The sequence below is a fragment of the Mauremys reevesii genome, linkage group 11 (genome assembly GCF_016161935.1).
Source record: "Mauremys reevesii isolate NIE-2019 linkage group 11, ASM1616193v1, whole genome shotgun sequence".
NCBI lineage: Eukaryota > Metazoa > Chordata > Testudines > Geoemydidae > Mauremys > Mauremys reevesii.
This window is the reverse complement of record NC_052633.1, coordinates 55,120,391-55,144,062: the sequence shown is the minus strand read 5'-3', so window position 1 is coordinate 55,144,062 and position 23,672 is coordinate 55,120,391. Positions and strand designations below refer to the sequence as shown.

Sequence of the window (23,672 nt, the reverse complement as noted above, 5' to 3'; positions counted from 1 at the left end):
GATAACTTCATTCTCCAGGGTTGTCAGTCTCACTGCTTTCCCTGAAACCATATTCACATGAAAGATTTTGAAAAGAAAAAATAATCTGTACATTGATTACTCGGGGGTCTAGTCTTTTCTCAAAATACATTGAGCTTCCTAGGAAGAGATTGCACAACTAAACTCAGTTTAAATGATGTATCTGTGGTGCTATAAATTTGCTTCTTAGATTATAAAATCTTCAGGGTAGAAACTGCGTATTCATATGTGTTTATGCAGCACCTAACACAAAGAGGGCTCAACTCTGATTGGAGAATCTGGACGCTAGACCAATATAAATATTAAATACTAAAATATACTCAGAATTATAGATGATAATTAAGCCATAGATGATCAGATCAGAAAAGAATTCTCAGGTTATCTAGAACATGCAGCTTGCAAGATGTTTTCTCTACATCAGGCCTACTGGCACCTTATCTAATCTGTTCCTAAATGAAATGAAATGAAACCACACTTGTACATGTCTTTGTTTTAGCAGCAACATCTCATGCAAACAAATGCAAATATCACAAGCATAAGCCATATGCAAAAAGTATGTCCTTGAAACCATGAATTACACTAAACTACAATGCTTATCCCGACCAAGACAGCAGTAACATTCTTATTCCCATATTCTTTTGTTACCGATTGTATACTGGTAATAGTAATTGTTTCCTACCAAAAAACAGTTAAAATGATGGTACCAATACAACCAATTCTAGAAGATAGATGAAAAATTGAATTGTGTGCAGACAATTGCTGATTGCTAGAAAGCATGAGTTTAATCATAATTTTAAATTAATATCTGTAGGTGTGTGGATCAAAAGCATGATATAGAGAGATTAGAGGTAAAGAAAGGGAACCATGGTAATCAATCTGGTCATTGGAGAGTGAACAGAAAAAAAAAAAGACAGTAAAGATTACATGGTTACTCAGTTCAAGGAGGTGTCCAGTGCAGATCCTGCTGCACTGGTGGAATGCAGTTCCAGAGTAGAAAACACCACTTTCTAAGAAGGCTACTTACTATTTGCAGGTAGGCCAGCCGTGGAATGTTTGCATTTGTACGAATCCAAATGGCTTATTAAAATAAATGCATAGAATATAAAGTTAGTTCTCTGCTGAGAAAATGTTTCCTGAACAATTAGATTTTTCCATCCCTTGTAAGCTATTGTGCAGGCTCCCCATCAGTATCTCAGATGGTAAGACATTCTAAGATAACTACACTTGTAACCACGTTAACTGTGGCCTCTAGTTTAAGCTCTAGTTGCTAAGATGTCTGACATAACTGTATGCAAACAATATCCTAAAGTGACACTCAAATCTTATACTTTTTTCTATTTTTCCTCATCAGAAAATCCAGACAGCAACACTCAAGTTAAGTCCATAAGGCGTCTTGTTCAGAAGCTCCCTAGGCCAAACCGTGACACAATGAAAATCCTCTTTGAACATCTAAAAAAGTAAGTTAAGCTAACAGTACTAAAGGAGTGGGATTTTTAAAGGGGCCTAAAGGAGCTAGGTGCCCAAATCCTACCTCAAATATCTAACAGTATTAATGGAGTATACTCTTTTTGCAAAACTGAATATGATTATCAAATATGTACATATATTCTATCCTTACTCACAAGAAGATCTGTACAGCTAGACTTAAATACTCATTATTTTTTACTAGCAAATGGAACAGTAGTATTTCTCTTCAGATGGGGTAAAATGCTTTGGATTACTGTATACTAGGTTATGTTGAATTATACAATATAGCATTACCCAGAATAATCCAGTATACATAGATGCAGTTGGTTTTGTAAGTTATGGGTTAGCAAATTCTCCTTCAGCTTTGTCTTTATTTTTGAGCTATGCACACTGTAAGGTATGTCATCAACAAGTTTCTATTCATATAAATAGCCCTTGTGTATGCATAAGTCATAAAAAAGACCTGCAGTTTACATAGAAAAATTAGTTGTTCTACCTTATAGTGAAGTTCAGTCCAGTGCAGAATGCCTACACAAGCTCTTAGGAAAGATTTAAAGTGCCCGTCTCCTCTGGAAAAGTTGATGAGATACCACAGATGTTCTATTCAGATACTATGGTGATGGACGTGGCTCACAAAATCCAGATTTGTACAAACAGCATTGTTGAGTTCCACGTTTATCATCTTTTGGCAATTTCCATATTCACTGTGACCAGTTACAAAAGCAACCTGGAATCTAATGATCAAGCTGGGTTTTCTTTCTTTCTTTTGTGGCATCAGTGTTAATGAAAGCAACAGAGAGTCCTGTGGCACCTTTAAGACTAACAGTGTTAATGAAGTTTCTGAAGGCAGTATTTAAAATTGTCTGAAGAAAGTTAAAGGATCTATCATTTTCTACAGAAAGGAGAGAGAATACATCTGCCTGTCCTCCAGCCCCCCGCCCCACCCATCAGTTCTGCCCCAACATCTGTTCTGACCCAAACCACCACATCAGTTCTGCTTCACCTCTGCCTCTCCTACAGTTCCAGGGATTCTTCACTCACTCACACGCACACAGAGCAGGGTCCGTCCTGGGGGAGAAGCAGAGAAGCCATCCCAATATTCACAGGAGGAAAAGGGGTGAGGGAGGAGGGAATAATAGAACTGGAAGGGACCTTGAGAGGTCATCTAGTCCAGTCCCCTGCACTCATGGCAGGACTAAGTATCTAGAACATCCCTGACAGGTGTTTGTTTCTAACCTGCTCTTAAAAATTTCCAGTGATGGAGATTCCACAACTTCCCCAGACAATTTATTCCAGTGCTTAACTACCCTGACAGTTACGAAGTTTTTCCGAATGTCCAACCTAAACTGCCCTTGCTGCAGTTTATGCCCATTGCTTCTTGTCCTAACCTCAGATGTTAAGGAGAACAATTTTTCCCCTCCTCCTTGTAACAATCTTTTATGTTCTTGAAAACTGTTATCATGTCCCCTCTCAGTCTTCTGTTCTCCAGACTAAACAAACCCAATTTTTTTTCCAATCTTCCCTCATAGGTCACATTTTCTAGACCTTTAATCATGTTTGTTGCTCTTCTCTGGACTTTCTCTAATTTGTCCACATCTTTCCTGAAATGTGGCGCCCAGAACTGGACACAATACTCCAGCTGAGGCCTAATCATCACAGAGTACAGCGGAAGAATTACTTCTCGTCTTGCTTACAGCACTTCTGCTAATACATCCCAGAATGATGTTTGCTTTTTTTGCTACAGTGTTACATTGTTGACTGATATTTAGCTTGTGATCTACTATGACAGTGTTTCTCAAACTGGGGTCGCCGCTTGTGTAGGGAAAGCCCCTGGCGGGCCGGGCCGGTTTGTTTACCTGCCCCGTCCACAGGTCCGGCCGATCGCGGCTCCCACTGGCTGCGGTTCACTGCTGCAGGCCAATCAGAGCTGCTGGAAGCAGCGGCCAGTATGTCCCTCAGCCTGCGCCGCTTCCAGCAGCCCCCATTGGCCCGGAGCAGTGAACCGCGGCCAGTGGGAGCTGTGATCGTCTGGACCTGCAGACGGGGCAAGTAAACAAACCGGCCTGGCCCACCAGGGGCTTTCCCTACACAAACGGCGACCCCAGTTTGAGAAACACTGTACTATGACCCCCAAATCCCTTTCTGCAGTACTCCTTTCTAGGCAGACATTTCCCATTTATGTATTTCTGCAACTGATTGTTCCTACCTAAGTGCATTTGTCCTTATTGAATTTCATCCTATTTACTTCAGATCATTTCTCCATTTTGTCCAAATCATTTTGAATTTTAATCCTATCCTCCAAAGCTCTTGCAACCCCTCCCAGCTTGGTATTATCTGCAAACTTTATAAGTGTACTCTCTATGCCATTATCTAAATTGTTGATGAACATATTGAACAGAACCAAACCCCAAACTGGTCCCTATGGGACCCCACTCAATATGACCTTCCAGTTTGTTTGTGAACTGAGGAATGTAGCCACCATTAGGTACTAGGCTCTGGTCTGGTCCCCTTTCTCCCCCTGCCCCGTCCCGAGAATGGCTTCAGCTCCTCAGAGGAGGAGGGAGAGTTCTGCCTACAGTGGCTCTGATTGGCTGTTTATACCCCAGGAAGAGAGGAATTGATGGAAGCAGCCAATCAAAGGGGGTTTACTCCTAGGGAGGGCTGAAATGACACCCGCAACCCAGCTCTAGTTGTAGAAATTATATTTGCTGGTTGTGTGACTCCTTTCAACCAGGCACATTGTAAGCACTGTCTCTAAGCCAAATTATGCCTTCAGTGATGCACCAGAGTTGCATTATTTTCAATGGGATTGGATAGGTCTAACAGATTACAATGGAGTAAACAACAAAGGATCGAATCCAGCTCCTCTCTTAACTGTGCTGGCTCTGTAGAGCTTATGGAAGTGAGGAACTGGGAACAGCTCAGTGCAGTAAGAAGGTGCCATTTTACATATTCACTTCGTCTACTCTCAGAGTAGAGCTGCTCTTAACATAAGGTGTTTGTATGGCCTCATTCAGGCCCTGGGCACAGGGGTGAAGTTCACCCAGTATAAATAAGATTGACCCCACAGAACAGACCAAACCCATCTTTTAATGAATGGTGCCTTTATACTTTTCTGATGCACTCTATAGCTCACTACATACAACATATGTAAATCATTTTTATGGGTGTATGGCTACCAAATAAATGCTGAATTGAGAAAAGAAATCCATCTAGTTGTGTGATGGCCCCATTTAATGAAGCATGAAACGGTTTAAGCAAATCCATAAAGAGATTTAAAAAAGTAAATTTGGCCTTCTGGAAAGACTGTTGCCCCAGTCTCCCTGTAATGTACCCTGTGCATATAAGTTGACCTCTAGTGTGTGGCCTAAAGAAAGGGTGTATGACCTACTACAGTCAATTAGGGAATTATAAGGGATGCTGTCTGCTAAAAGAGAATGTTAGCTCAAGTGACAGAGGCCTATGGTTTTGTGCCTAAAGGACCAGCGTTCTATTCCCAGCAGCCCAGGTGGGTGGTGTCATGATAGGTATGAATAGGTCTACATATAAAGCCATATTTTACCCTTCACATTTTACCCTTGGGCCCACCAAGAAGACACTACTGTTACCCAGGCTGTAAGGGAAAATCACATCAGATATGCACAAGGGCTATTTAAGACTGAAAGGGTGATCTTGTAGTTAATCCACTGAACTGAGACTCATGAGTCGTGGGTTCAGTTGCTGGCTTGGCCATGGACTTTCTGTGTGACCTTGGGTACATCACTGAATCTCTCTGTGCCTTGGTTCTCTATAAAATGGAGATAATACTTTCTTTGTCTGTCTTGTCTCTTTTGACTGTAATCTCTTCAGGGCAAGAATAGACTCTTACTGTGTGTATATAGAGCACCTGGCAAAGCTGGGCACTACTGAAATACAAATAATTAAATAATGATACCTAGTAGTTGCATATGTCCTCAGTATATGGCCTGATGATAGCCTTCTGCAGGAGGAAGGAGGGAAGATTTGTTATCTAAATATACACGTGTTCTTATTCATCTGACTATGAATAGATGCATTTCCAATTATCATTGAGGCAAAGCCCAGTGAATCAGCAGGTATAACAGTGGCGTATACTAGCACACCAGCAGTGCAGGATAGGACAGAATGATAAATTGGACCATTTGGGACTATAAACATTATGGAAGGAATATTCTTAATCTATATGAAGAAGGTCAGCATGTGGTGCTGACTTGTATAAGCACATCGAATGGAAAGAAGGAACTGTTTGATGAGTCTTGGCTCCATGACATAGAAGCTGGGGTAGAAGGTTATACTGGAAACAAATGGCATCTAAAATTGAGGGGGTGGCATAAAGGTCTTGTACCACATCTTATCAATGGGCAAGAAAGGTTCCACTCTGTGAGCCAGGGAGGCCCAATAGATCAGGGTAAATGAAAATATATTCGTTGCTCTCTCTATTAACAACAGGGTGTTTTAATGTGGTAAATACAGACATTTTGTATTTGTTTTGAACTAAAGCAGTTAAAATGAGAACTTAGGTCAACAACAGGTGTAATTATTTCTCCTTTAGACTGAGATTGTCTAGCAACATCTTACTAAAGTATAAATATACTACAAGGTACCAACCACTTCCTGTATAATGACCCATCTTGCTGTCGTTGATCAGAGCTATATGCAGAATCTAATCATGTATAATTACATACATGATTTTGCTTTGGCTTCATCATCCAAGGGGGAGGAAGAAGGTGCAGAAAGAGTGGCCACCCCATTGGTAGCTCCTGGTATCTCAGCCCAGTGCTGCAACCTTAATTCTACTTTGCAGCAAAAGCCACAAAAATGGCTACTTGTCTGACTCATTAGCATGCTGTAGGTGACATCCTTGCATTACTGCCCCAGCTATGGTCACTGTACTCCTCCAATTAATTCCCTTACTGACCACTACACCTATACATATCTGGGTGCAGGCTGGGTCTTCAACTCACCAAACTGAGAATGATGTGGAAATCTCCACCCTGTGTTGGTGCAGCCAGCACATCTACTGAGCACATGTGCTTTTGTGCATGTAGCTCAGCAGTCACATATCTCCCTTGTGCCCTATCTTCCATGCTGGAAGCTTGTTAACATATCTAGGGAAGCTTTTGTTAAATAGCTATGCTAGCCTGTAATCAAAGTCTGTGGGGACTAAAGAAGGAGATTGTTTGCTGGGACTCTGAACAAATGTATGTATGAAACCATTGTTAGAATGCTTTCCCTATACTCGGGGAACAATTCTGTTCTGATTTACACATGTGTAACCCCACTGGTGTAAGCGGATTACACAGACATATATGAAAGCAGAATTGGGTACTGGGATGTTTTCAGTAGCTCTTCTGAAAAACAATAGCCAATGACCCAGCTTCTGTACTGGCTTTCACCTCGTGCAGCTCCTTTGCAATCAGTGGAGTTGCACAAGGTGAGTGATGGCAGAACTTTGCTCAATATGCATAAATAGTGTTTACCTCAAATTGTTGTCAATTTTTGTTTGGTTGTTTAACTAAACTGGTTTGATTTGAGTCAGGAATGCAATTTCAGGGGAAAAGCCTTTTCTCAGCTTTACTGCTACAGAGAGCCCTTCAAGTTGTGGACCTAATGTGCTGGAGGTGCACATCCCCTGCACACCGCGAAGCTTAAATCTTTGGGGGATGTCTGCTGCTGCCACAGGAGGATAGGACAGGAGTAACTGAAGAATCTACAACTACTAATACCCTCCAATCTATCTGTGTAGGGGCAAAGGGGGAAGCAAGACCCTAGATCACGTAGGCTGGAGTATGAGCTGTGGAATTCTTATGTAACGCACAGCTGGGGACTGGCAGAGGACAGTTGGCGAATTCCGTTTGTCCCAGCAGCCAGCACAGTGGCTATGTCTACATTTGGAGCTAAATGTATGATTCCCAGCTCACATAGACATACTTGAGCTAGTTCTCATCAAGCTAGTGCACTAAAATAGTATACCTGTGGTAGCATAGGCAGCAGCACGGGCTAGCCACCCATGTACAAGCCTGCCCAAACCCCATTGATACATACTCAGGGCAGCTAGTCCATCTGCCACCCCCAATGTTACTATGGCTACTCTACTGACAACAGCTAAAATATGTCTGTGCAAGCTGGGAATCACATCCTTAGCTCCAAGTGTGGAGGTAGCCAGTGACGTACGCTTGGCACAATCAGTCATTGCCGTGCAAGAGAAGTCTAGTGCTGTAATAGAAGAACAGAACAGTGAGGTACTGACAGAACTGAACTGGACAGTATGTGTAGTGTCTGCCCACACTTCACAGAATGTCCATAAGATCTAAACTGCACCGAGTTCTCTCGGTGTATCCCTCATGTAGGGATAAAGTGAGAAAGGCCAAAAGCCATGTAGAGTTGGATGTTGCAAAGGGAATTAAAACCAATAGTAAAAGATTCTATAGCCATATAAATAAGAAGAAAACAAAGAAAGAAGTGGGACTGCTAAACACTGATGATAGAGTGGAGGTTAAGGATAATCTAGGCATGTCCCAATATCTAAACAAACACTTTGCCTCAGTCTTTAATGAGGCTAATGAGGATCTTAGGGATAATGGTAGGATGACAAATGGGAATGAGGATATGAAGGTAGATATTGCCACATCCGAGGTAGAAGCCAAACTCGAACAGCTTAATGGGACTAAATCGGGGAGCCCAGATAATCTTCATCCAAGAATATTAAAGGAACTGGCACATTAAATCGCATGCTCATTAGCAAGAATTTGTAATGAATCTGGAAACTCAGGGGTTGTACCATATGACTGGAGAACTGCTAACATAGTTCTTATCTTTAAGAAAGGGGAAAAACGTGATCCAGGCAACTAGAGGCCTGTTAGTTTGACATCTGTAGTATGCAAAGTCTTGGGGAAAAAATTGAAGGAGAAAGTAGTTAAGGACATTGAGGTCAACGGTAATTGGGACAAAATACAACATGGTTTTACAAAAGGTAGATCATGCCAAACCAACCTGATCTCCTTCTTTGAGAAGGTAACAGATTTTTTAGACAAAGGAAACACAGTGGATCTAATTTACCTCAATTTCAGTAAAGCATTTGACACGGTTCCACATGGGGAATTATTAGCTAAATTGGAAAAGATGGGGATCAATATGAAAATTGAAAGATGGATAAGGAACTGGTTAAAGGGGAGACTACGAGTCGTACTGAAAGGTGAACTGTCAGGCTGGAGGGAGGTTACTAGTGGAGTTCCTCAGGGATCGGTTTTGGGACCAATCTTATTTAATCTTTTTATTACTGACCTTAGCACAAAAAGTGGGAACATGCCAATAAAGTTTGCGGATGACACAAAGCTGGGAGGTATTGCCAATACAGAGAAGGACCGGCATATCCTACAGGAAGATCTGGATGACCTTGTAAACTGGAGTAATAGTAATAAGATGAAATTTAATAGTGAAAAGTGCATGGTCATGCATTTAGGGATTAATAACAAAAATTATTGTTATAAGCTGGGGATGCATCAGTTGGAAGTAACAGAGGAGGAGAACCTTAGAGTATTGGTTGATCACAGGATGACTATGAGCCGCCAATATGATATTGCCGTGAAAAAAGATAATGCGGTCTTGGGATGCATCAGGCGAGGTATTACCAGTAGAGATAAGGAGGTGTTAGTACCATTATACAAGGCACTGGTGAGACCTCATCTGGAATACTGTGTGCAGTTCTGGTCTCCCATGTATAAGAAGGATGAATTCAAACTGGAACTGGTACAGAGAAGGGCTACCAGGATGATCCGAGGAATGGAAAACCTGTTTTATGAAAGGAGACTCAAAGAGCTTGGCTTGTTTAGCCTAACCAAAAGAAAGCTGAGGGCAGATATGATTGCTCTCTACAAATATATCAGAGGAATAAATACCAGGGAGGGAGAGGAATTATTTAAGCTCAGTACCAATGTGGACACAAGAACAAATGGATATAAACTGGCCATCAGGAAGTTTAGACTTGAAATTAGATGAAGGTTTCTAACCATCAGAGGAGTGAAATTCTGGAACAGCCTTCCAAGGGGAGTAGTGGGGGCAAAAGACATATCTGGCTTCAAGACTAAGCTTGATAAGCTTATGGAGGGGATGGTATAATGAGATTGGTCTTTGACTATTAGCAGTAAATATGACCAATGATCTGCGATGGGATGTTGGATGGGATGGGATCTGAGTTACTACAGAGAATTGTTTCCTGGGTGTTTGTCTGGTGAGTCTTGCCCACATGCTCAGGGTTTAGCTGATGGCCCTATTTGGGGTCGGGAAGGAATTTTCCTCCAGGGCAGATTGGCAGAGGCCCTGGAGGTTTTTCGCCTTCCTCTGCAGCGTGGGGCACGGGTCACTTGCTGGAACATTCTCTGCACCTTGAAGTCTTTAAACCATGATTTGAGGACTTCAATGGCTCAGACACAGGTTTGATACAGGAGTGGGTAGGTGAGATTCTGTAGCCTGAGTTGTGCAGGAGGTTGGACTAGGTGATCATAATGGTCCCTTCTGACCTTAAAGTCTATGATTCTATGCACAGAACACACATTAAAGAAACCTCATGTGCTTTTAAATGGAAACAGCTAACATTGCAAATTAAACTGTATTATCACAATGTCATTTATTAAGTCCAGAGAGTAGCACCCATTAGGGCAAGTGTGGCTCTATTTTACAGTGCAAATGGGATACCAGGTTTTTGGGGCACTTGCTGTTTTAAGCATTTTGCAACAGAAGGGCAAAACCTTGAGTTTCCCATTAATTTTACATGATATCTGTCCATATAACATATAAGGTAAAAACACACAGCTCAGGGCTGGTTAGGGAAATCATATGGCATATGCCAGTTTAATGTCACATCAAGTGCTTTGCAAGGAATGGTCTTAAAAAAGTAGTTGAATCTTAGATGCCACTGACATAGTCTATAAAAATATAACACACAAACTGTAGGCCAATTTCTACTATCTTTAATGCAGCAGAACTCCCACTAAAATTAGTGGGAATTTTTCTCTGTAAAAAGGCTGCTAAATATGACCCGTTCTATGTTAGCATATTGTACTGATGCAGCATTGTGTGTGTCCTCCTGCCCCTTTAAATTCTTGTTTCTTTTTTGATGAAAACAGAACTATGACTGCTCAGCATTCTACCCTTTCTTCCTGTTTTTTCATCAGGAGATAAATTCTCCTCTGTGCAGAGGGCGCGCTATGCCTAGGAACCACCGAAGTCTACGTAAACCAATAAATCCCATTTAGGTCCTATTTTGAGGGATTAAACAGGCCATCAGTGATGCACTGGCCTTCTACATAAGGGTGAATTTCATCCTACATGAAGTAACCACCCTCTATTTGTGAAATCACTATCTCCACAGCAACTAATTCACAAAATGAGATTTGTAATCTCAAGTGAGGAATAAACAGCACCTTCCATCCAGGAATCCCAAAGTGCTTTTTGAACATTAACTAACTAACCCTTCTTGGAAGTAGCTATTATTATAAACATGTTACAGATAGGAAAGCTGAGGCACAAGGAATTTAAGTGACTTACCCAGGGTCAGAGAGTAAGTCAGTGGCAGAGCCAGCAAGCTCAAAGTCATTGCAGAGAGTCTGCTGCTGTAGCCACAAGATTTTTCTGCCTCTCTAATCTAATATGCACTAACCTAAAAGAGCTAAAAGTATCAAATGATATATTAGAGGCAAAGATCCTTAATTTCATACTTTCCCCTCAAAAGCATTATTTACTATGTTAATATTATTATATTATATTATTTACTATATTAATAAGTATAGTTTGTAATAATTAAACAAAAAGACAGTCACCAGAATGCCTTTTAGCAACCCCTCTCCCCGCTTCTTTAAGTGGAAAGCATCGAACCCAGATGCCCAAGTATGGACGATATTCTTCCAGCAGCAGCTCCTTGGCAAGCACGTCAGGCAAGTTGTCTGGGGAGTTTTGCAGTTGCCTCTTGGTTTATCACGTGGATCAGGTACTATGGCCTATCTGGCTGCCTTGTCCGTATGGAAACCAATTCCTTTTGATTCACCTTTGATTCTGCAAAATTAGTTCACTCCCTTTTTCCTAGGCTTTACCACTTGTGTTTTGCTATGCTGTGTGCATTCACTTACAATCCAGGCTTTTTCCTCCTTTCAGTCAGAAATGAAATTATCAGAATCCCCCCCCCCCCCCCATTAAAACCATTAGTTCTTTAATAATAATGACTTGAATCAATGTCACTAAAAATAAGTCCCTTGTTAAGCAGTGGTGGTGTTGATCGAAAACAACAGCAAATACCCTGTAACCTAATATATTCTCTAACACAAGTCATGAAAGTATTACAGCGGTTTGTCTATTAGTTGATTTATAAAAAAAATTGGCTCCCTGTTCCCTTGTAGCACCTTGAACAGCAGAGCATCCAGTGACTGAAACCAGACAAACAAACACAGCAGTATGGGTCAGCTTTATTGCATTCCAAAGAGCACCAGCTTTTGGAAACTGCATTTAACAAAACAGATTTATTTTTACCTATTTTTTTTTTAAAAAAGGAGCCACATGTATGAAGAGCTGAACAATAGCCCACGCAAGAGGCAGGAATGACAATGTGATGACAAGTCCAGCAGCAATACCCAGAATGCCAAGGATAAATCAGAAATTAAAGCTATTGTATGACAGCTAGTAATACTTAGCATGGGATGTCTGCAAAATTTCCATATTTATTTTTAGTGGAGGAGAAAAGATGCAAGTTACACATGTGATTTTCATTTATTAAAGTATGTACTATACCAGCAGGTTTAAACAGGCTTAGATAGTAAATCTAGGCTCAGGAAAACTCTCTTTTACATAGCAGAACAAATCACATATACAAGTGTGAAACTTTCACAAAGAAACCCAAAATCAGGCAAAATTCATCAGGTTTAGATGGTCATTATGAAGCACTCTACGGTGCAGAGAAGTTCAGCAGACCTCAGAGAGATTGCAGGAGGCCTGAAGATAGAGGTGAACAGAGATTTAGGTCTTGATACAGGAAAGCACATAAGCAAACAGCAATTAAGTGAAATCAACAAAATATAGGCATGTTTTAAATGCTTTCCTGAATCAGGGCCTTACTTAGGATCATCAGTCCCCCCTCTTAGCTTTGCGCTAAAGGGCCAGGACAGCAACAATGGGAACAAGGACATTTTGAGTCCCACTGCTGCAAAATGGAGCAAAGGAAGCAATGCTGAGAATCTGAAGAGGAGAAAAGAAGCATGATTGTGAATGGATGGTAATGTACCTAGTGGCCAGGGACCTACCCTCTTACCCCAAAGGACTTTAATGGCAGTCAAGGATGCTGGGCACGGGTAGGTTTAGGATTTTAAGCCTCGTATGAAATTTTCAATACCACTTTCAGGCACTACAGGGCTAAATGTAAAGTATATCATGGAGGCACTTTTGTGCCCACGACACATGCGCTTACTGTTTCATAGAAATGTAGGGCTGGAAGGGACCTCAAAGGTCAGCAAGTCCATCTCCCCCACATTGAGGCAGGACTAAGTATTTCTAGAGCATCCCTGAAAGATGTCTGTCTAACCAATCCTTAAAAACCTTCAGTGAAGGGAATTCCACAGCCAGCCTGGGTAACCAGTTCCCGGGCTTAACCTTAGAGTTGAACATTTTCTCTTATATCTAACCTAAATTCCCCTTGCTGCAAATAAAGCTTCTTACTTCTTGTCCTGCCTTTGGTGAACATGGAGAACAATTGATCACCATCTCATCTATAGAAAAGATTCAGAGAGGAATTCAAACAATGAAAATACTGGGTCTAGCTAAGCACAGGTTTCCTTTAGGTTACCCAGAAAAGGAGTTGAATCCATTTCTCTCCCATTAAGTACATTTTTCTGTATAATTTATTAAATGACTTCTCCCTCCGCCAGTATGTGGCCACTCTCAATAGATGAACAATATGCATCTCAGCAAGTGTGCACTAAGAGAGTAGACTGAAAAGAAAACAAAGTTGTTAGTCAGAAAAGTAACAAAACCAGGTTTCCTGGGTATCTTTACATTGCTATCATTTTAAATGCTAAAGTGTGTATGTATATCACGGAGTCCCCCACGATCACACATAGCAATTCTTACTGTGAATAAAACATTCCTCAAAGATCACTCATTCTTCAGTAACATGTGAACTTGGCAAATTCACAGTGTTTTAGAGAAAATATAACCGTGAACGTCATATTTTCCTATGAGGTTAGATATACTTTCTACCTTTATTGCTGACTTTAAAAAAATCTAATTCTCATAAAGAATCTGGCAAGTGATGACATCTGGTACTTTTTCTATGTGCCACCATTTTGCAAATGTACTGAACTGAAGTTACAGTAAAAACAATGATCAAAATAATTACATTTTGATTAAAATTTATATTGTGGTGGGCCCCAAAGAGCTCCAATCAGGAATGGAGCACCATTGTGGGTATATAAATACAGGCAGACACGGTCCCTGCCCCAAAGCACTTTTACTTTTCATTCACATAACATCTTGGATCCAAATAGCTGAATTTGCTTTACAAATATTAATTAAGTCTCACAACTATCCTTTGAGGTAGATGAGTTTTATTATCCTAATTTTACAGCTGGGGAACCTGACACATACAAAAAGTTAGGTAAGTAACTTTCCGAAGCTCATGCAGTATGTCACAAGTCCTAGGTTCTGCTCCTCGTCCACTGTGAAATAGTCAGGTCCTTGGTCTACCCACACAAGGGTCCTGCTTTTGGGGTTTCACAAGTTCTAGTGAACTTTACTGGTGGGTTTAATTTATGTGGCTTTGCAATCCCTCAGTTTTGCTTTGATTTTAGAGCTCTTTTAAACCCAAATATCTCAGGGTGCTTAGGACACTGGAGAAGGGTCTTTGTATCTTAAAAGATTGGGCTCCAGCATGTTGGAGTGCAGAACCAAGTCACCAAGGGGTTAATTGCAGTGTTTTTCATTCTTAAAGTCTTCATTGGGACTTTATTTTATTTAAAAAAAAAAGGCAAATGCCAAAATGTCAATGTTCTGTACAAAATAATTAATTTAACACAATGAGATCTATTCTACCATCAATTGAAAGAGAATTTATGCAGGTAACTCATTAATGTTAGTGAGAGTTTGGCAAGTAGATCCCCAGCATTTTGATGGGAAAAACAGACCCGGATATTCTTTTGAGAATGATAGATAGAGATATATAAAATGCATGCTTGTCAGTGGCAAATATATGAACTCAAAAACAAATTCTGATCAACCAGGCCAATGGATATACCCCACTGAAATCATATTAGATCAGATCATTTTTCACACATTGCAAAACATGCAACAACTGTTTCAATCATCATACTAAGAGAAATCAATATATTTTTGCTTTCAGAGAGTAGCATTTCACATTTCAGCATCTCCAAATTATCAGCAACATACATCTCTTTTTGTGGTCTACTGCAGCATTTGTACTTCTAACAGGATATTGGCCATTTTCTTGTGAAGATCTACAAATCCTCATAAACAAAGACCAGTTTGAAAAAATTAAGAGCAAATCTGTGGACTGGAATGCACCCTATTTATAATAGGAACAAAAAGCTGGCAATGAAATATAAACCTAAATCACAGCAGAATGACCTACTTTAAGGCTTTTGCCAAAGAGACAGTGTTTTTAGACAGCTCCTCTGAAGTAGCGTCTTTATGTCTATGCCATCTGCAGATTTATTATTGTGCCTGAAAAAACGAAAAGACCTACAGTATTCCTGAATGAAACTAAGCTTTGTCTATAGGAAAAACTCCAGTATTGTGGGCACCACACCCACACCTACTGATGTGGTCCAAGCTTTTTTTCTTTAGAGCACCTAATTAAGAAACCCTGACTCATTTACATGGATACGTTTGATCTAAATTACACTCCAAACCGCACCAAATTAGGAGCATCTGTGAATGTGAAATGTTTGTTCCCTGTGACTGGTAAAACAGGGCCAGCTCTGGACAGCACATGTTCAAGTGACGAAAAATATTTCAGATGTAACATACTTCTCAGACCCACTTTTCCACTAATAATTCATAGTGAGTTAAACCAGTATCTCTGCTTCCACAATCATTTCAGACTGTGAAAAAGTGTCATCTTTTTTTTTTAAGCGAGAAAAAAGGTAGACGACCACCTACTTTGTTCGTTGTCACCGATAAAAGGCCTTGGTACACCCACTGGCAGAGATGCAAATCTGCATAGCAATAGAGTGTTGTCACATACATAGTATTTTTTTGCAAGGCATTCAGAAATCCTGAACCGTGGTAGAAAGGGAAGTATTTTATGGATGACTAGTTATTGACCACAGCAAAGGCCTTTTAACTTGAAATGTCTTCTCATATTTGTTAACCAACAGTTTAATGCTGTCTAAAGGATCTGGATGAGGACCTGGATGGCAGCTTGGTGAAATTTCACCATGCACACTGGGTAAACATTTAGGATTAAAGTCAATAGGCCAGATTCTTGCGTGTAAATCCAGGCATTTTCTGCTGCATTATTGCTGTAATCTAATCCCACAACTGGAGAGTCTGTCCCCAGGAGGATGACACCAATGCAAAGGGGGAATCCTCCAGTGACAAAAAAGCTTTTACTCCACTCTCCTGGCCACCGCTGCTGGCATAACAGAGCAAAAGGGGTATAGCTGTAGCAAAGGAGACTTTGGCATGACTGTGCTGACCTCTGGTTGCTGTTCTGGCCCCTTAGAGCAGTTAGTAACTGAGAAACTCAACCAGCCATTATCTTTCTCTAAATTAAGCCAGGGAACCAGCTCTACACATGGTGGCCTAGGACCAGGGGCAGGCAAACATGGCTTTACGCCATCTTTGCAACTCCCAATTCCTGCTGTGTGCAGTTTGGCCAAACCTCAGGATTTGGTCCAGGATCTTTTGACCTGCAGGGTTTGAAAGAAGGCATCCTTGCATTACAGTCAGCATTGTATTTTTGCTTCTTTCTTGCTCTATAAACAGTGCAAGTCACATAATATCAGTGAAATTTTGTTTATGAGAGGTATAATAGCGTGCTATGGTTACATTTCAACTTAAATCCACATTCAGATAGCTAAGGATCCTCTTGCTTTCTAGTATGTTACATATGATGAAGGTTTATGTTCAAGACTTTAAGTAAAAAGGGGAGAAACTATATAAATAACACTTCTTTTGTCTGAAGAGATTTTAATACATTTGTCTGATCTACTGTTTTTGCAGTAGCTAGAATATAATTTGAATATATTAATATTTTCAGCAACTGTGCTCAGGGAGCACAGTTAATAACTTATGCATGGATACATAGATATACTTCAGACAGAGGTAATGTTTTTAGCCCTTATGTTGGTAATACTTAGAAACACACAATGAAAGAGCCTGTTCTTTCCTCCTCTTTGTTGTGGGCATGCATTGTGATGGTATGGAGCCAGTGTTCTTTCTGTTGTCTACACAGCCTGGATTCAATAAGCAGTTATATATGCATATTATGACAATGTGGTCAAGGAAACCAGATTTTTTTACCATACCTTCGTGTGCCTGTATAGCATAAAATCTGGTGCTTATTTTTCTTCTCCTCGTTCAATATGTTAACATATTTATAATTTGATACAGGTTATGTTCATTTTATAATTAAAATTATAGAGCTAGATGAAAACCCAGCAAGATGTTACTAAATGGAAAATATTTATCTTTTCATACATTACCCATTATGATGCAATGTAAAGTCATAAATCTGTGGAATGGCTAACCCACAGCTGAGTGTATGATAGATGTATCCTCTCCTGTGTCACAAGTCCCAACAAGTTACCTCTGTCTCAGAAAACTGTCTCAGAAGCTGGGAGTTTTCCTGTACAGTTCTCATACCCAGCAACTAGAAGGCACTGCTGCTGTTTTGTCAGAAGCTACCTGTCTCCTCTCCAGCACTTCTGTCAGTTGCTCCATTCCCAGCTCTGAGCCCTACAGGAGAGCTGCGGAGAAGGAGAAGAGCAGCCTGGAGAGAAGTACTCATCAGGGCTGTCTGCCCCAACTCTGCTACTGCTAGAAACAGCCTCTGGCAGGGTAAAGGGAAAAGGAGGCTCCAGGGGGGATAGAGAAAACCAAAAGTTTGGGAGGGAATGATCGAGAGAAGCTCGGCCTTGCATAGATGCTGCAGGCAGAAGTGGAAAGGGTCCTGCTGTTTCAGATAATCGTCTCACCGACTGCATGCTTATTCAGCCTGCTTTCATCCTCAGAATTTAGATGTTCCCGCCTTGCCCCCTCCCTACCATGGCATGTTGCTACACTGAGGGCTGTAAGGCGGGTGGCATACAGCTGTTCTGGAACCTTTACGCCATCTGCAAACCCCTTTATGCTGGATATTCCTGAGCGGCTGGTTTCTTCAACTATCTGTCCCTTGACACCTCTGGAGTGCCATAAAGGGGCTAAAGCAGAATGCACAATCTGAGCCCCTGTCTCCAGACAGGATTATGCTCCACATTATATTTACCATCCATAATACTATATGGTATCTAGTTTTACATTTTAGATAGATACTGGGTAATGTTGCAATGTCACATAACTATGATCCGTACACTCTCCTAGTGACTGAATGGATCGTTCTTTTCTGTACACTGGATTCAGATTACACTTGAATTAATATCTACTGTCCCTAAGAAATTTACAGTTATATCTAGCAGCTGGAAATAGTGCAGGGGCTTCCTGTACAAACACATGTAGTGTGTATTTATCTGGCATCCAGCACAGTCACAGCCTAACTTAATCCTCCTCATTAATGAAATTCCTATTGATATTTCAGAAAATCTCCAGATAGCAGGTACGTAGAGATCTGCAAGTCCAACCAGAGGATCTTGAAAGATAAATATGAGGAATATAAGGATCCAGAGTTGTCTTTTGGCTGAATTCATTTTTCCTCCAGGTCTGAGGTGCAAGGACCAAGGGGCAAGTGCAAAGAAAGCTCACTGTTTACAAGGAATTTAGGCCCAGATTTTTAAAGGTATTTAGGCGTTGCTGCCCTTGGCATTGCAATGCCTAAGAGCCTAAATCTCATTTTTTAAAGGAATTTAGGCACTTAGGAGCCATTGATGGGATTTTTGCCCCTATGTGCCTAAATTACTTTTAAAAATGAGATTTAGGCTCCTAAATCAGTTAGGCACTGCACCATTGAATGTAGTAACGCTTAAATACCTTAACAAATCTGGGCCTTAGAGACTATGAGAATGAACCATTAACCACTCTGGTACTGCCTAACTACACATTGGGCAAAGCACACCTGTAGTAGTAGCCTGTATATCTGGAGTCTCCTCTTTCCACTGCAGACATTCCATTATCAGAGGTCTGCTGCCACTCACAAGCTGCAGCTGAGTACTCATTTAAAGGGTTAATAGAAATGACACAGCAACTCAGATAGGGTGCACTTCAAGCCCCCTCGCCTACTACTATTCTAAGGAAATTTACATGAAAGCTGGCAGTGATTTGAGGAGTTTTTTCAAGTGTATCTGAAGGAGAGGTTACTCAGAAACCTGCAGCCTTCTAGCCAGCCGTTTGACCCTGACCACACTGGAGGCTAAGCTCAGTGCCGTGTAGGAATTAACATGGAAGTACCTGACTTTTGCACATCCCCTAATCCAGGGGTTTGCTGGGGAGTAGTTCAGCCTCCAACACATGTTGGACAGTTCTGTCTCCTAATTTGCACCCTGGCTGCAACAGTCACTATGGCCATTCTGGCCAGCATGTGGTAATGCCCTTGCCACAACCGCTTCTTGCTTCAGCAGGCCCATGTTATGCTCCCCTTATCCAGGAGCTCCTATGGCGTAGAGCTGGCATAGCTGGCTGTACACTGTCTGCAGCTTCCCCTGTGCCAGGAAAACTCACCAGGGAGCTGCACTCCAGTGGCAAATCAGCCAGGTACTGTAGCTTTGGATTATCACAATTAGAAACAAATGTAATGCAAAAATAAGCCTTATTTCTTGATCACCTTCAGTTCTAGACATTCGCACAATTACAAACTCGTGGCCTAAACTAGTATTTAATGGGGCTGAGGCAGGAAGCCAGAAATTGTGAGTTTAGCATGACAGAAAATGAACAGTGGACATTTGTAGAGCATCTGAGACCATTAGGATGGGTTCGGCCATGATCACATGACCCACTGTAACAATCCTGCAGACAGATGGATAGTTGACCCAAGAGGGCCAATGAGCTACCCAAACGCCCTGTAAAACTGGGAAGACCTGGAAACCTACATGACTTGCAGTTCCTGCAAAAGGTGCATTGTACGGAGATAGGCTGGATGGAAAATACCCATTCCAGACATTTCATGCATTTAGTGCAGTGGGCTACATATGTGCATAAAGAATAAATCTCTAGCTAAGGTGAGCGGACAAGACAAAGTGTGAGTGGAAAAGACAATGCTGACATTATAAATACATTGTTCATGAGGATGTGAAATGTAAATAAGTTTAAATAAATCAAAAAAATGCCTTAGTATTCACTAGTGCATTTAAGAGAGACCCTCATTCCATTCATATTTGATATCAGAGCTGAAGCAACTGTGATGCTGAGAGGCACGTTAAAGCATCTTTCAAATCTGATACAAATTTGTGGATGTATGTTGCACTACTACAGGGGCGGGCAAACTTTTTGGCCTGAGGGCCGCATCGGGTTTTGTAAATTGTATGGAGGGTGGGTTAGGGGAGGGGGTCGTGGCCCGGTCCCCACCTCCTATCTGCCCCCCCTCAGGACTCCTGCCCCATCCAACCCACTCCGTTCCCTGACAGCCCCTCTGCGACCCCTGCTCCATCCACACATCCCTGCTCTCTGTCCCCTGACTGCCCCCAGACTCCCACCACCCCATCCAACCCCTCCTCTCATTCCTGACGGCCCTCTGGGACCCCTGCCCCATTCAACCACCCCTTCTCCCTGTCCCCTTACGGCCCCCCTGGGACTCCTGCCCCGACTGCCCCCTGCTACCCCATCCAACCCCCCCTCCTTCCTGACTGCCCCCAGGACCCCTGCTCCCATTCAACCCCTTATTCCCCCCGACCGCCCCAACCCCTATCCACACCTCTGCCCCCTGACCACCACCACAAGCTCCCCTGCACTCTATCCAACCCGCCCCAGCTCCCTGCCCCCTTACCGCACTGCCTGGAGCACCAGTGGCTGGCGGTGCTACAGCCGCACTGCCTGGCTGGAGCTGGGCCATGCTGCCACTGCCACCACCACCACTATGCAGCACAGAGATCGGGTCAGGCCAGACTCTGCAGCTGCGCTGCCCCAGGAGCTCACAGCCCCACCGCCCAGAGCATTGCACCGGCAGCGGAGCGAGCTGAGGCTGCGAGGGAGGGGGGGGGGACAGCAGAGAAGGAGCCGTAATTTTCCCACCCCTGCACTAGTAGCTTGTAGAGGGTTCACATACCATACTCAACCATTGCTCTTAGGCAGACCAATGTGCATAGACCGTCATCCTATCAACAAGCGAGAGAGACTGTAGGACAAAGATTTAGGGATGAGTCTTTGGTTTTAGTTTTATTTTTTTGGTGGGGGGAACGACACACATTAGTGGGCCAATACACTCATTTTTTTCAGGTGTAGGAATCTCTTAAAATGGCATACCCTATAGAGAACGTATATATATCTAACAGTTCACAGAACGGGAAGTGCAGTTGTGCTATGACCCTTATGAAGCCATTCGCTGACAACACTTCTTGATCGCAACACCAAAGAACATCCCATGCCATATAGAACAGAAACATTTGTTCATTATACTAGATAAAAATTATGATTTATTGGCAGGATAAAACTAAGCTTGTCCTCAGAGCTTTCAAGACTCATTGGAACAGATACATTTTCAAACAGGTTGCCTAAAGTTGAGCTTCCCAATTGAAAATTTCAGCCAGCTGACTACATGTGGGCATTAAGTCAGAAACTGGACATTTTGGAAACATATTCTGGGTCCACATCTTTGCCCCCAATAGGATTATTACAGCTTCAACACAAAAGGATGATGACTGCACACTGCAACAGGCTAAGGAATGGATAGCAATGGGAGTTTTGCAATTGACTTCAGTTATCAGAGGGGTAGCCGTGTTAGTCTGTATCCAGAAAAACAACGAGGAGTCCAGTGGCACCTTAAAGACTAACAGATTTATTTGGGCATAAACTTTTGTGGGCAAAAAACCCACTTCTGGAGGAGTTCTAATTGACTTCAATGGCACTTTCACCCAGGGGCTAGCGAGGTGATATGTACAGGGCACTGCAAGGAGTATGGTGATGTGGAAGCAAAGATAAATACTAACCCAATGGTTCCTTGGGATATTTTCTGAGGGCTGTTGCCTGGCCAGGTATTTCTTTGATGAGACAACACAGCCCTGCTGGGGAAACTACTATATAAAGCCGTGGTAGCGCACTCAGCACAGGATCTGCAGTAGCAATTAAATCTGTATGGAGGGGTCACACTACCATTTCTAGTATTGTTACAGCTGGTATCCTGGGAGACAATATGACTTTCTGAAGTGTAGCAAGGTATCATTTGTTGCTGGCAACTTGAGAAAACTATTGGTATCAGAACAGCAATGCTCATGCCCATTGAATTGCAAAGGGAAAAAAATGGGCTGCATGAGTATTTGTATCAGGCAGTATCCTATCCCCCTCTCTATGTATGCCAAATCCATCTCCTTCTCCAGAGTTCGCAGTTGTTGGGAGAAGAGTAGAGCAGCTGAGAGGGTTAGTGATAGCACAGTCTGGCAGAAGCACTAAGCCTGCTATGAAGGATGGGGATTCTATTACTGTATACAATGCCAGGGGTTATAGCTGCTTTTTATTTTTCTCACCAGCATATTTAAAATAAACCATTCCAATTATGTGCAATTGTGTACAACCTTACTAGTTCATTTGCAGGCCCTCGTGCATGCTTTTCATGTTCTGTTTTGAATGTGCTGTCCAAAGGTGTCCATATGTGATGACTAGGAAAATGGACTAGGAGTCAGGAGATCTGGTATTTAGTTTCTGCATAGACTCATTGTGTGATTATGGAAATGTCACTTAGCATCTTAGACACTCAGTTTCCCCACTGGTAAAATGCAGATAATAATGCATTTGAGATCTATGGATGGACAGTTCTATACAAGTGCTGTATATTATTATTAGAGACAAGGTCCACAGCATAATGAAGAAATGTGTGCATTTTTTCTTGCTGACCTAATTTCTCCCCTTACTTTAAAATCTTCCATTGACTGTAATTAAGCTTAAGCTACAAGCTAAGCTCACAAATCTAGCAAATTTGAGAACTGTTTTAAGTCAATTGGCTTGTTTGTCAAGCTTCCTCAAGCTTTCCCAGCTGTCTTTAAAAGTATATTTCTAGGACAGACACATGCTGCAATAGTTCTGTTTCTGTAGCAAGCATCTAGTGTGACTAGTATGTGACATGTGAGCTCAAACTCTACCTTGCTTGACTCACACTAGTACACAGCATTCCTCACAAAACAATCACAGTCCTTTTCTCGTCAATGATAGCCAGAAGCAGTTACAAGGGTGAAGGATATCTATCATGAAAAGTCCAGTGTCAACGTGTTCCCCCAATTTATTTACTGACCTTCAACACAACAGCCATACTCCTGACCCTCATGAGATGGAGCCTAAGGGGAAATGGCACTGAGCACCAATTCCATATCCTGTTGTTCTGTGGTCTAAATTAAGTGCTAATTAATTACCACTGGCATCTTTGGCACTGCTTGTCACATTGGATTTAGGATATCCTTTCACTGTTTAAACAAATAGCCCTATATCGCCGGATAAAATCCCAAGTGTTAAATATTTCCATTTCTTACAAATCTGTATTTAAAAAGTTGACAAATGTGTCTCTGGCCATTGCAGGTAGAATTCAAATAAAAGAATCAGGAATTGGTATTGTCAATTTTGATTAATAGTCCTTCATTAATAAACATCCTGTTATTCAGTTTCCACCTGCAGTTGCTGATGTTGCCTGGAATCAATTAACTCATATAATTTGATTTATTTTACAAAGACATTTTTGGATGTGCTGTGCTGATGATAAAGGTTCTATTTTTGTAGTTCTTGATTCAAGTGAGATTGTTACCGAACTGTTTTTATTTTTTTCATGTTTCAAGGAAATGTGGCTTAAGGCATTCTTGAATTACAAAAATTAAACTAATTTA

At 41.6% G+C, this 23,672-nt stretch overlaps 1 protein-coding gene across 9 annotated transcripts in view; it reads left to right on the top strand.

Annotated features, from left to right (window-relative positions):
• ARHGAP15 (Rho GTPase activating protein 15) overlaps window positions 1-23,672 on the top strand; it is a 464,338-nt gene that overhangs the window by 425,768 nt on the left and 14,898 nt on the right. For 8 of the 9 annotated variants that reach the window (XM_039495675.1, XM_039495671.1, XM_039495670.1 and 5 more), the window contains exon 13: window positions 1,370-1,475. In XM_039495675.1, the coding sequence (XP_039351609.1) occupies window positions 1,370-1,475 (106 nt within the window). Of the gene's footprint in view, window positions 1-1,369; window positions 1,476-12,044; window positions 12,249-23,672 lie in introns of those variants that run through there. The other variant, XM_039495679.1, reaches the window with a different exon arrangement.